This window comes from Nomascus leucogenys, chromosome 10, assembly GCF_006542625.1.
Source record: "Nomascus leucogenys isolate Asia chromosome 10, Asia_NLE_v1, whole genome shotgun sequence".
Lineage (NCBI taxonomy): Eukaryota > Metazoa > Chordata > Mammalia > Primates > Hylobatidae > Nomascus > Nomascus leucogenys.
Window position 1 is genome coordinate 98076139 of NC_044390.1, and position 13267 is coordinate 98089405.

The 13267-nt window shown below is 48.6% G+C and overlaps 1 protein-coding gene across 1 annotated transcript in view; it reads left to right on the top strand.

Annotated features, from left to right (window-relative positions):
- The first annotated feature begins 3881 nt into the window (after window positions 1–3881).
- The window catches only part of ADGRD1 (adhesion G protein-coupled receptor D1), a 188197-nt gene continuing 178811 nt past the window's right edge, over window positions 3882–13267 (top strand). Inside the window, exons 1-2 of the mRNA XM_003276131.2 lie at window positions 3882–4508; window positions 4601–4637. Of these exons, the coding sequence (XP_003276179.2) occupies window positions 4443–4508; window positions 4601–4637 (103 nt within the window). The 5' untranslated portion in view covers window positions 3882–4442. The remainder of the gene's footprint in view (window positions 4509–4600; window positions 4638–13267) is intronic.

Sequence of the window (13267 nt, forward strand, 5' to 3'; positions counted from 1 at the left end):
GCCGGCGTATGGGAGGGTCTGAGCTGGAGGGAGGCGCACCTTGGAGTGGTGGGAATCAGGCATCAGGAACTCCTGTGCTCACAGCTTGTCCAGCTCTCCCTCAGCATTTGGGCCACTCCACAGAATTCTTTGTTCAGGCCCAATCTGTCCTCCTGGGACATCTGAGCTGCTCAGCACCAGGAAACACGCTCTGCTGTGCACAGGGCATCAGCTTTGCAAGTAATCCAGTTACGTTCCCATAGGCAGCTGGCGTCACACTTTATGTCCCTGTAAAATTTTGAGTGGAGTCTAATCACAACGTAAGGTCTCATTTTTAACATTTAATTAGCATCCTCCCAATAAAGTCTGATATATTTTACCAAAGCGTAACAATGTTTTTCATTCCTTAAGTAAAGTACACATGCATGTGGCCCAAAACTATGACTTGAATGTTGAATGTGAGGCTCCCTGCCGGGCACTCCCCACCCAAGCATAGAAAGAAAAGAAAATCGGGCCAGGCGCGGTGGCTCACACCTGTAATCCCAGCACTTTGGGAGGCTGAGGTGGGTGGATCATGAGGTCAGAGGTTCGAGACCAGCCTGGCCAACATGGTGAAACTCCGCCTCTACTAAAAATACAAAAAAATTAGCCGGGTGTGGTGGCAGGTGCCTGTAATCCTAGCTACTCAGGAGGCTGAGGCAGGAGAATTGCTTGAACCTGGGAGGCGGAGGTAGCAGTGAGCCGAGATCATGCCACCGCGCTCCAGCTTGGGTGACAGAATGAGACTCCATCTCAAAAGAAATAAAGAAATACAATAAAATCTTGGGTTCCTTCAAGGGGAATTCCAGCCACCTAGCTAGTCTTGAGAAATACATGAGCAACTTGAGAAGCAAGAAGGTAATAGTGGCGTGAAACAATAGTCAAGAGAGTTAGAGTCAGGAATTCATTGCTTCCCCATAGAAACTAAAGACAACATCGTAACAAACCACCCGGAGTTGTTTTTCAGAAGCTGGACCCCCACCAAATGGATCTGTTGACTTACAGACCTCAGATATGGGGGAGTGGAGAGCTGAACTCCACCACCGTTCTTTGTTCTTTGTTTTTTGAGACAGAGTCTCGCTCTGTTGCCCAGGCTGGAGTGCAGTGGCACAATCTCAGCTCACTGCAACCTCCGCCTCCTGGGTTCAAGCGATTCTCTTGCCTCAGCCTCCCGAGTAGCCTCCCGAGAACAGGCATGTGCCACCAGACCCAGCTAATTTTTGTATTTTTAGTAGAGACGGGGTTTCGCCATGTTGGCCAGGCTGGTCTCGAACCCCTGACCTCAGGTGATCCACCTGCCTCAGCCTCCCAAAGTGTTGGGATCCACCCCTCTGGGCCCACCACTATTCTTTGTTCTAAATTTCTTCCTGAGGGGTCTGGAGGAGGTCATGCCCACAGGCCAGAGCTAACATTCTTTTTTGCTGATCTCAAATTTTTTGACAAAGCCTTGCCTTCTTAACCAATCACAAATCAGAAAACCTCTGAATCTACCTATATGACCTTTGGGCCCCCAGTTCAAGATGTCCTGGCCTTTTAGGTCAAATCAATGTGCAGCCTCCAGGTATTATTCATGTGGGATTTAGCCTGTAACCTCTGCCTCTCCACCTTGAAAAACCCTCCCCCATCAGCCATGTCGGGGGTAGGGGGAGCTCAGGTCTGAAGTGTGAGCTGCCAGGTTCTCCTCACCTGGCGCCCTCCTCTAAATGCCTCACTCCCTCTCGCTGCAATCTCGACGTCCATATTTGGCTTTGCTGCGGGAGGGCAGAGCCAGGCTGGGTTCGGTGACAAATGCTGAGTACCCACCAAGTACCAAGCCCTGTTCTCGGGGCTGGGCTACAGAACGAACAAGCAGAAAGAAGTTCTCTGCTCTCATGGGGCCTACGCCTCAGTGGGGAGAGACTGACAATAAAGGAAATGAACGTCTAAGATATGAAGTACATTGGGTCGTCGTTAGTGGGATCGAGAAAATGCAGCAGCGGAAGGGCTTTAGGGAGAGGGAGACCTGCTGTCAAGGTGATGTTTGGAACCAAACACCGTGATGTTTGGAACCAAACACCCCGATGTTTGGGTGCCGAACACCCTGACGTTTGGGTGATGGAATGAGACATACAGAGACATCAGAGGCGCTTGGTTCCAGGCCCACGGACCACTCAAGGCCCTGTCTCAACTCTCCAGGCTTTAGGACACGCTGCTTTACATGGAGGCGGGAGGCAGGACGCAGGCAGATAGCATGAGGCACGAGACTGTAGTCCAGGATGGAGAGTCAGAGTGAGTCTGCGGATGAGTGCAGATGCCTGCAGGGCAAGCTCTGCTGAATTGCTTTTCTATCTAGTTTTCATTACAGCCATTGAATCGGGGTGTCTCCCGTTATCTGATGACAATTTTATGATTAAAAGAAACCATGCTGGCTTTGTTCAGTCATGGAGATGGGAAAGGTCTGCATATTTAGCAATCTGTTGAATTCTTCCAGGTTAAAACTGGGGCTGAGAAAAACCTGCAACTGCCTGTCCCTCGCTTCACCTCTTCCAGCGCGAGGCAGTGGGGGACTGGAGAGCTGATGAAATGGCAGAGGTAAAGGTTGTAAATTAGTTTTCCCTGAAGCCAACCAGCCTGAGCAACAGGATAAAGGTCGTTATTACAGACAGCCCCGGGCCTTTGGAGTTCACAGTTTCTCCAGTGCTAGGAGATGGAACTCTCTGGAACTCTTCTCCAGCTCCACCGAGAGGCTCAGGCTGTCAGAGGATCTGAGTGGTTGTAGGTTGCAGGCACAAGTTAAAAATAATTACCTAACGTTTTGACAGCACTTTCTGTTTTTCTATCCCACAGAGATTGGAAGTCATTTTCTTATCCTCTTTAGGAAGTATGTTGGATTCAGGATTCTTAATTCCCATTTAAAGTCAGGACAATTGAGATAACTGTATCAGCTAACATTTACTGGGTGTTATGTTATACTTGCTAATAATAATCATAGCCAACATTTACTGAGTGATAATTTTTCTTAATAAAAATAGCATTTATTGAGTGCCACGTATTTTCCAAGTACTGCCTGAAGAGCCTTGGATCTGTCCTCTAACTTATTGTCACAGCCCTGAGGAGGAGGAACTATTGACTCCCATTTTGTGGATGAGGAATTCGAAAACAAAGAGAGATCGAGTAATTTGCCTAGGAGCACAGCTGGTGAATGTTGGAGAAAGTATGAGGTGGTAAATATTAAATATTACTTAAATCACATAGCAAATATAGCTGTGACGGCAATTATAGGGTGTGTGTCTCTGTGTGTCCATGTGTATTTGGAGTAGATCGGATAAACTTTGGTCTTCGGTAAACTGAGGCATGCCTGGCGAAGGGGCTCTTCTCTATCACATTGAGAACATCCTCGTGGTGCTGGGGTGGGGGATATGTGGTATGGTATAATTGCGCAGCGTACCTTGTAATTAATTCCGTAGCTTTCACTGACGTCTGAAAGGATTAGAGAGAAAAATGTGGTCAACGCTTAATATGGAGGGCACAGTGGGTGTGCTGGTTTTTCATTTCCATCCCTCTATCAACTTCATTCTTTTTTGGGGGCAAACAAGACTCAGATCTAAACAGAGTTTATGGTTTGTTTTGCATTTTGTATTTATTAATATTTATGCTGACTTTGAAGGTGCTGACCAGAAGGCGTCAGTAACACACACACACACACACACACACACACACACACACACACACACACGTCTGTTTGGTTTGATTCTGAGCCTGAGATCCTGAAAATATTTCAGCCGTTGTTAAGAGGCTGGAGTTAGGACCCAGGAAGGACACAGCAGTGGGGATATAAATAGAGAAGGAGAACAGAACAAAGTTTGAGGAGAGAGACTTACATCACTCACTCCCCCTCCACCCAGAGAGCAGGACGGAGGTGTGAACTTGAGCCAGACCAGAAGGAGCTCGAGAGCGGCCGCAGGACAAGCCTGAGGAGCAGGCGGGCGCTCCAGGGAAAAACCACGCAGGAAACCTTCTTCAGAGAAAAGGGAAGCTCCAAACCTGACTGAGACAAACGGAGGCTCTTGAAATAAAAAGAAAATACCGCAGGACAAACAGCCTCGCGTCCCCGGGGCGCAGGTCACGGTCACAGCGGTGACCTGGGATTGCTTTCCCAGGACTGCCAGTCGGGTTTGGGTTTCTCCTCCCTGCATTCCACAGCTGCTCTGGTCATCGCAACGTGTTTATTGATCACTGAAGAACCTCAAGTTTTGAGACAAGGAAGAAACACCCATTAGGTCTCCAAGACAGCTGCGTTTCACAAACTTTAAGGAGACAGAACTTTTTCTCCCCTGGACCCTGTGAAAATGTCCCTTTTCCAAGGAAGTGAAGGTTAAGAGGTCCCGTTCTCACAGACCCTCAGGAATTTCACTTGGCTCCGAGCTTTGACCTCCGAGAGAGCCATGGAAAAGCTGCTGCGGCTGTGCTGCTGGTACTCCTGGCTGCTGCTATTTTATTACAACTTTCAGGTAATGTCCCCGAGTGGCCAGGATGACGACGGGCTGGGTTTCTCCGGAGGCTTTCCTTGAGCGTGTCTCACACTGTGGTCTTTTGTGCGCAGGTGCGTGGCGTCTACTCCAGATCGCAGGACCACCCAGGTAAGAGTGTTTCCTTCTCACTCTGAGCACAGCCCTCCCCCCGCCTAGTGTGGGTATCCCAGGAACGGCGCACTTGTTCATCTCTGAGGCATCAGCCAATGGCCCTTGTTGGGCTCCTCGTCCCCGACCTCACTGCCTCACCACACACTGTGGACCCTGGGCAGCTCCGCTAACCCTCACCGGCTGAGCGGTGGACGGAGAAGTGGTTCTGGGCCCCTTGAGCTGGGTCATATGAAACGCTGTGATTAAGGAAATATGATCTCCTTCACTTGAATGCCTTCTGTCTCTTTCTTTCTCTCTTTCTTCCTTTCTTCCTTTTTTTTTCTTTTTGAGATGGAGTCTTGCTCTGTTGGCCAGGCTGGAGTGCAGTGGCCCCAACCTCTGCCTCCTGGGTTCAAGCAATTCTCCTGCCTCAGCCTCCTGAGTAGCTGGGATCACAGGTGTGGACCACTACACCCAGCTATTTTTTTTTTTTTTTTGTATTTTTAGTAGAGACAGGGTTTCACCATGTTGGCCAGGCTGGTCTCGAACTCCTGATTTCAGGTGATCTGCCCGCCTTGGCCTCCCAGAGTGCTGGGATTACAGATGTGAGCCACCATGCCCATCTCATGTCTTCAGGGCAGATTCACTGGCGGGGACTTGGAGCTCTGGCCCATAGCAGGGTCTTGGGACCTCCAGCCTCAGAGTGCTGACCAGCTTAGCCTGGAGCAGCCACGAGTGGGACTCAGGATAGAGGGCCACCCTTGCTCCAGCCCCAGAGCCACATTCCTGTGGCCATTGTGACACCCAACCAGGAAGCATCAGGACGGGGCTTCTCTCGGAGGCACACACCCTTTGCTGTTGAGAGTGTGGGCACACGTTCCGGTCAGCCAGGGGCAGGGATGGGAAGACGAGGCTTTCTGGGAGCAGCGGGCAGTCACTGGGCTGTTGCTCCCTGCTGGAAGTTGCAGGAGGTGGGGAGGAGACCCTGCTAGTGCCTGAACCCCTGCTGAGAAGCCTGTTGTGAGCACAGCCTCTGCCCCAGCCCCACCAGAGCTTGGCTGGGCACCCCTCTGAGTGCTATTGTATGGCCCTGCCTGTCTCTCATGGGGAATCAGACTTTTTTAAAAAATTATTTTTATTTTTATTTTTTGAGACAAAGTCTCACTCTGTCACCCAGGCCGGAGTTGAGTGGTGAGATCTCAGTCTCGGCTCTCTGCTACCTCTGCCTCCCGGGTTCAAGCGATTCTTGTGCCTCAGCCTCTCAAGCAGCTGGGATTACAGGCCTGCACCACCACCCCCAGCTAATTTTTGTATTTTTAGTAGACACAAGGTTTTGCCATGTTGGCCAGGCTGGTCTCGATCTCCCGACCTCGGGTGATCCAACCACCTCGGCCTCCCAAAGTGTTGGGGTTACAGATGTGAGCCACTGCGCCTGGCTGGGAACCAGGCTTTAATGATCAACCACAAATGGACTCAGGCCAGCACTGTGGGCAGATCCCAGAGCGGTGCCCAGGCCTGCAGGCAGAGCCCCTTTCCTGGGTGGAGCACCAGGAGCCTGCTGGGGTCTAGGGCCAGGGGCTGTGCCCTCAGCCTCTGTCTCCTTTCCGGCTGCCCGGCAGCCCCAAGCCAGGATGTTCCAGGCATCTTCGCCTCGCCACCACCTCCATTCACCAACTCGGGGGTGGGGACGCTGCCACCTCTCTTTCGTCCACATGCATGGGGAGCTCCTTTTACAAAGGTGTGGAAGCTGTGAGTTTCCACACATTCCCCTCTCCTCAGCCAAATCGCTGAATGAAACAAGGGCTCCTGTGACTTGGGAATGAATAAACATGCCCAGCGCTGCGTTAAAGAGAGGACGTGTCCACCTTGGACACCTTGCTTCTTGTGAATGCAGGCCTCCTGGCTTGGGCTGGGCTCCAGTAGGGGAGAGGACTGAGAGGAGGGGAGAGGTAGCTCCTTGAACTGCAGGGTGGTCAGGCAGAGCTGCGCACCTGGCTCTTGCAGCAGGCAGGTGGCTCCCGAGGCCCCAGCATGGCCCTCACTGCTGGTCAGTGTTGGAGAAAATCTGTGCGGGTTCTCCCTGGACTTCTGCTTATGATACAGAGCCCACACGCATCCTCAAACATGCACATGTGTCCACATGCCCCCCATGCCAGATGTCTACAGGTGTCAACATATGCCCAAATGCACCAACACAAATCACACACATCCACACATGGTGACACATATGCATACACACACACATACCAGATGTCTACATGTGTCAACATATGGCCACATGTGCCAACACACATCACATGTCCACACACATAACTCACATCCATACACATCAGACATGTTGACACAGATGCATACACATGCAAAAGCATCCACACATATGCACACATCTGCATGCATCATGTGTCCACATGCATCCACACGAGTGTCCACACAATTCATATGTGTAGACACACATGCACACATATACACATCCATGCACACACCCACACCCACATGTGCCAACACATGTCTACATGTGTCAACATACATGTATTTACACATATTCACACATGCCCACACATATCCATGTGTCTACACACATGACCACACACAGTCAGACTACACACATCCACATGCATCCACACACATCCATACATTTCTACACACATGCATACACATGTGCACACATTCACACAAGTCCACGTGTCTACACACATCTGCACGTGTTCGCACATCTCTACATACATGCACATACATACACACATGCTCACACACGTACACCCCACACACATGTCCACACACGCATGCACATATCCACACACGTCTTCACATACTCACACGTGTGCACACACATGCACACACATACACCCTCACACATTCACACACATCTGACATCCACACACATGTACACTCATTTACACAGCTCACGTATCCACAACGTACACATATGTACACACATGTACACACACATGCACACACACATGCACACATGCACTTGCATTCTTGTATCTAAACTTGAAGGAGCAGTTTGAACTCAGTCTTTGTTCCATATAGAAGCTTTGTTCTTCCAAGTCTGGGTTTAGGGTAGAAATCAATGTTTCCTGATCAAGGCACTGTCTTAGAGAAACCATGGCCATGCTGATGACAGTAGAAAGGGACGGAAGGGCGTGGTGACCCGCAGTCTGTGTCGGAAAGCATGGTGAAGGCGGCCATGCCTCCTGAGCTCTTGAAACTGGAAGGTTTCTCTCCCCTCAGCTTTCCAGTTTCTAGCAGTCCCTCTTTTTCTCCTCATCCTTCCTCGTCCTCCTCTCACTGCAAATTGTTTTTGACCTTTTCCTTTTTTCTCTTCTTTCCTCCTTCCTTCCTTTTTAGAATAATGGTGAAGGTGGACACATTTGCTGAACGCTTAGGTGTCCTCCATGAACAAAACATCCTGCTGCCTGCCTGCCTTCCTTCCTTCTCTCCCCTTCCCCCTCACTGTTCCCCTCCTCCCCCTCCTTTCTCCTGCCTTCTCTCTCACTTTGTTTCCTGTCTCATTTTCTTTTTTCCGTTTTCCTCCCTCATTTCCTTCTCTCCCTCCCCCTCTCCCTCCATCCTATCCAATCCTTTCTTTTTTTTTTTTTTGAGACAGACTCTTACTCTGTCACCCAGGCTGGAATGCAATGGCGTGATCTCAGCTCACTGCAACTTTTGCCCCCTGGGTTTCAGTGATTCTCCTGCCTCAGTCTCCTGAGTAGCTGGGGTTACAGGCGCCCGCCACCAAAGCTGGCTAATTTTTTGTATTTTTAGTACAGACAGGGTTTCACCATGTTGGCCAGGCTGGTCTCAAACTCCTGACCTCAGGTGATCCACCTGCCTCGGCCTCCCAAAGTGCTGGGATGACAGGTGTGAGCCAACACACCCAGCCCCAGTGCTTTCTTTTTGTTTTCTCTTCCCACATCTCAGACTCTGCTCACCTCATTTCCTGCTGAAAAGCCCCATCCCTGGCTGTCTGTGTGAACCAGAATCTAGGGGCCTCCTTCATGTTCCAGCTTCCATCCTTGAGGCTCGCCTGCCCCCGAGGAGCTCTGGTAGAGGAAGCCTGGCCCTGGCGTGTCTCCTCAGGAGCGCTCATGACGGGCACGGGCGCCACAAACACACCAATAGAAGCAACCTGTTTCCATCGCAAGAGAACAGCTCCTTAACGTGTAGCATTTCATTCTAAAGAGTGCTAAACAGCTATGAAAACCGGCCAGTTTGTCTGCACGTTGGGCCTTTCAACGATTTTACATCATCCTCGCAAGAGCCCTGCGATGGTGCCACGCCCTCGCACCGCAGGTGGGGAAGCGTGTCTTTCAGACAGACCAAGCGATTTGCTCAAGGTCGCAGGGCTCAGAAGACATAGTATTAAGCCCAAGAAGCTCACAGCGTGAGGGGAATTAGGGGAGACAGATACAGACAGAGATTCTTGGAAAACAGCAGCCAAGTGGTCAGTACCGGAACATAGGTTCACTCAGGTGCTAGGGGAGCCTTAAGGAGGAGTCTCCAGTGCAGGGCAAGAGCCTACTGTCCACCACAACCACACCCAACTGGGTTATTTTGTTAAAGGTTCTCACAACTATTAAGCATTTCTTGTTTTCTCATTCTGGCACTCAGCACTGTGCCTTATGCATAGGAGGCACGCAATAAATATTTGTTGGGCTGGCGCAGTGGCTCATGCTTGGAATCCCAGCACTTTGGGAGGCTGAGCCAGGAGGATCACTTGAGCCCAGGAATTCAAGAGCAGCCTGGGCAACATAGTGAGACCCTATCTTTATAAAAAATAAACATTTAGCTGAGCGTGGTGGTGCATGCCTCTAATCCCAGCTACTTGGGAGGCTGAGGTGGGAGGATCACTTGAGTCCAGAAGTTTGAGGCTGCAGTGAACTGTGATTACACCACTGCACTCCAGCCTTGGTGACAGAGTGAGACCCTGTCTCAAAAAATATCTATATATTTATTGACTTGTCTATGCACAGTCACTGAAGATTTGCTAGACGTCTGGTAAACCGCGTCAATAAAGCTAGCCAACCAGCATGCATTCGGCTCACAGGTGGCTGTTTTGGCGTGTATTACCTGGTTTGCCTGTCTACACTGGCAGAGGTAGCCAGATATTTGCCAGATCTTTATGTCTACCATGTAGAGAGGTGTTTCGTTTTGTAAGTAATTGCCAAACAACTTGAAATCATGTTAAGCCTTTGCATACTCTGTGCTTATCTGTGACCGTAGATTGTCATTCTGGAGGCATTATAGAATGTCGTAGCTGAGGGACTGTCGGGACTATTGAGCCACCTTCTCACTTTACAGGGAAGCCAGGAGGCAGGTTTGGAGAGGAAAACCCAGGGTCGGCAGAGTCCGGGCCCCTCCCCACATCTGGAAGCTTTTCCAGGGCCCCAGGCTGCCCGATTTCTTGCCTCTGCTCCCCAGGGACACCCTTATGAAGCTGTGATGGTTGATTAATCTGAATCCATAAGTGGCACTGGCCAATAAATTGCAGGCCATTCTTAAAAAGTTTATAAGCATGCCCTTTTATAGATGACATTTGTAATGAGGAAAAGGGAACTTAAAACAAACCCGAAGCATGTCATTACCCAGCAGTTTCCTGGTCCCGGGGCACACGGCACAGCTGGCTCCAGCCGTTTCCAGAAGTTTGGGGCGGCTCACTTCACCCGCTCTATTTAGGGGTCTGGGAGCCAAGCAGATAATTACAGTAATTATCATTCTTTACATCTCCATCATGCCTTAGAGTTTCTAAAGAACTGTCAGAACTGCCAGGCCATGGCAGAAACTGGATTCTTCGTCTTCGTAGTATTTATAATAGAATTTTAAAAAAACAATGTTTATATCTGATTGAAGAAATGGAAATTTGGCAAATAGAGATTTTCTAAATACTAGAATTATACAGATAATTACATTCTATGTTTATTCATGTATTTATTTTTGCATTTTATCATTCATTCTACCTGTATAGTTAGTTTTTAAATTGCTAATATTAAAAATTTGGGAGATTTCAAATGCAAAAATCTGTCTCTCTCTCTCTCTCTCTCTCTCTCTCTCTCGCACACACACACACACACACACACACCTCCCGGGCCCCTTGTCTTAGACATGGAGGATACAGCGTAAATAGAACATTCAAGGAACAGAGTCTGATATAGGAGACAACACACAAATATACTAACAAAAAATCCCAAACAATAGTAAATGCCGTGAAAAAAACAAATAAGGACCTGAAAGAAAGAGTGGATGGTGGTGGCGACAAAGGGGTGGCATGAGGGGAGGGGTCCTGTGAACTGAGACCTGAATCAGGATCAGCTACACAAAACGTGAGGAACAGCATTCCAGGCAGTGGGAACAGCAGGCAAAGTTGTGCAGGAAAAATGAGCTCCATGCGTTGGAGGCCAAGGAGGATGGAGCCACGAAGGCCAGCCCGACCATCGGCAGGGGCCGGCGTTCCTCTGTGTGGTATAGATTCCAGCTGGACCAAGTCAGTGCAACACTGAAGATTATTTCCCTACAGGAAACCAAGGGATAAAGGTTTCCCTGGACTCACACAAGGAACAAGTAACAGGGAAGGGAGAAGAATAGGGAAATCTGGAAGAAAAATGGAAAAGGAAAAATTAAAGGTTTTATTAACTTGTTTTGAGTATTAATACTCTGTCTTTCATCTCTCTCTTATGTCTCTCTCTGACACACACACACACACACACACACACACACACACCCCAAACTTAAAACATTACATATGGATGATAAATTAATTCTGAAGAACTGTGGTGATGTGGGCTGAAAATACCCCTTTCTCTCTCTGCCCTTTCCTCTCTCTCTCTTGTTCTTTCTCTTCCTCCCCACCCCCCCATTTTCTCTCTGGCTCTGTCCCCTGCTATTTGTTTTGCAGGCTGGGGTTGTTTTGGAGTTCTCAAATGGGCCATGGTATTGCTTGGCTGGCCGACCTGCCTAAGAAGACGTTTAGTCTTTAGAAGAGTTTGGTGAAAATCGAGGTGGTTGCAGAGCTAGATGGTCTCATGCCACCTTCTCGATGGGAAAAGTGCCACAGAGTGCCTTCTTCCCAAACGAATGAGACTTTCTTGCTCTGATGAAACTTGTAAGACTATGAGTTATTTTACTCCTCGAGTTGGAGAAGGAACCTGTGGGCTGAATTCAGCTCATCCCATCAGCACCACACAATGTTTTATTTTAAAAAATGGCTAACATTAAAATTTTGATAGATTTTGCTTTAAAAAAATCTGAATTTCTGACTCCGCTTTAAAAAATGAAGACCTGACAATCCTGGGCAAATCTTCCTGCAGAGCCGCAATGCTTCGGCAACAGGAGGCGCTGCTTAATTTAGACAGGGCACAGTTTTCCGCGTCGCCACAGCCTCTCCTGCCCTATGACTCCGGGGGTACCAGCTGATGGTTTCCAGCACCTGCTCTGATGAGTCTGGCCTGTGCCTTCCAGCTTGTTAACTACCTTGGATGCCATCCCTGGACTCTGTCCAGTCACTTCTCAGGACTCGCCGGCCCCTGCCGGTGTCACGGCTTGCAGCCCCTTCATTGCTTGTTTCCAGTCAGTGTTGCTAGTTGCAAAACATCTGTGGCAACTGAGGTGTTTTACACTTGTCTGAAGTGCAGTGGTGTGGAGAGAAGGCAGTGTTCTGGCCTCAACCCCGCTCTTCTCATCACTGGCCACCTATGAACCCTGGCTGGCTTTGGGGTGAACGAGACACCATCACTTTATTCTGTCAGCCTTTCTGCCAGGACTGATTGTGGCCATTTGTAAATGGAAAGAATAGGAAGGGCTTTATCGTCCACAGGGTTTATTTTATAAAGATGAAGATTCTGAAGACACATCTGTTCTTTGTATAACAGATGTTATTTCCTTTTACAATTTTTTTTCCCAGATGACTTGAATAACAAGTCAATGAGGTTTTGTCCTCTTCAAAATGAATATCCTAGATATTAGGGGGAAAAAAAAGCACAGTAGGAATGAAAATGAATATTTTTGATTTTTGCATTTCAGATTTTTCATATTGCATTACAATAGCAGAACTATCCCCACTGGAAATCAACTGAAGTCAGGCATTACTTTCTAACATGCTACTTTATTTAGATAGGGCTATTTTATTTAGAGAGTAACAAGACACTTAAGTTATTGTTTAGATACTTCTCTTTAGCTCATATTACAGAGTTAACTTTGTTCCTGGCTTGCATTTTGAACTTGTGTACATGAAACTGGAGGGACAGATGCAAATTGAAAAGTGGAACCAAGGAACGGGACACGTGTGGATGTTTGGCACCCTGTGGACAAAAATTCAGATATTAGATGGGGTGCGTCAGTTCTTATCTGAAAATGATGGTATGCTCATAACTACCTATGGCACTTCAATTGTGAAAGCAAGCCTTAAAATATTTCTAAAGGAATACAGATTGAAAAATTCAAATAGAGGCCGGGTGCAGTGGCTCATGCCTGTAATCCCAGCACTTTGGGAGGCCAAGGTGGGTGGATCACGAGGTCAGGAAATCGAGATCATCCTGGCTAACACGGTGAAACCACATCTCTACTACAAATACAAAAAAATTAGCCGGGCGTGGTGGCAGGTGCCTGTAGTCCCAGCTACTCGGGAGGCTGAGGCAGGAGAATGGAGTGAC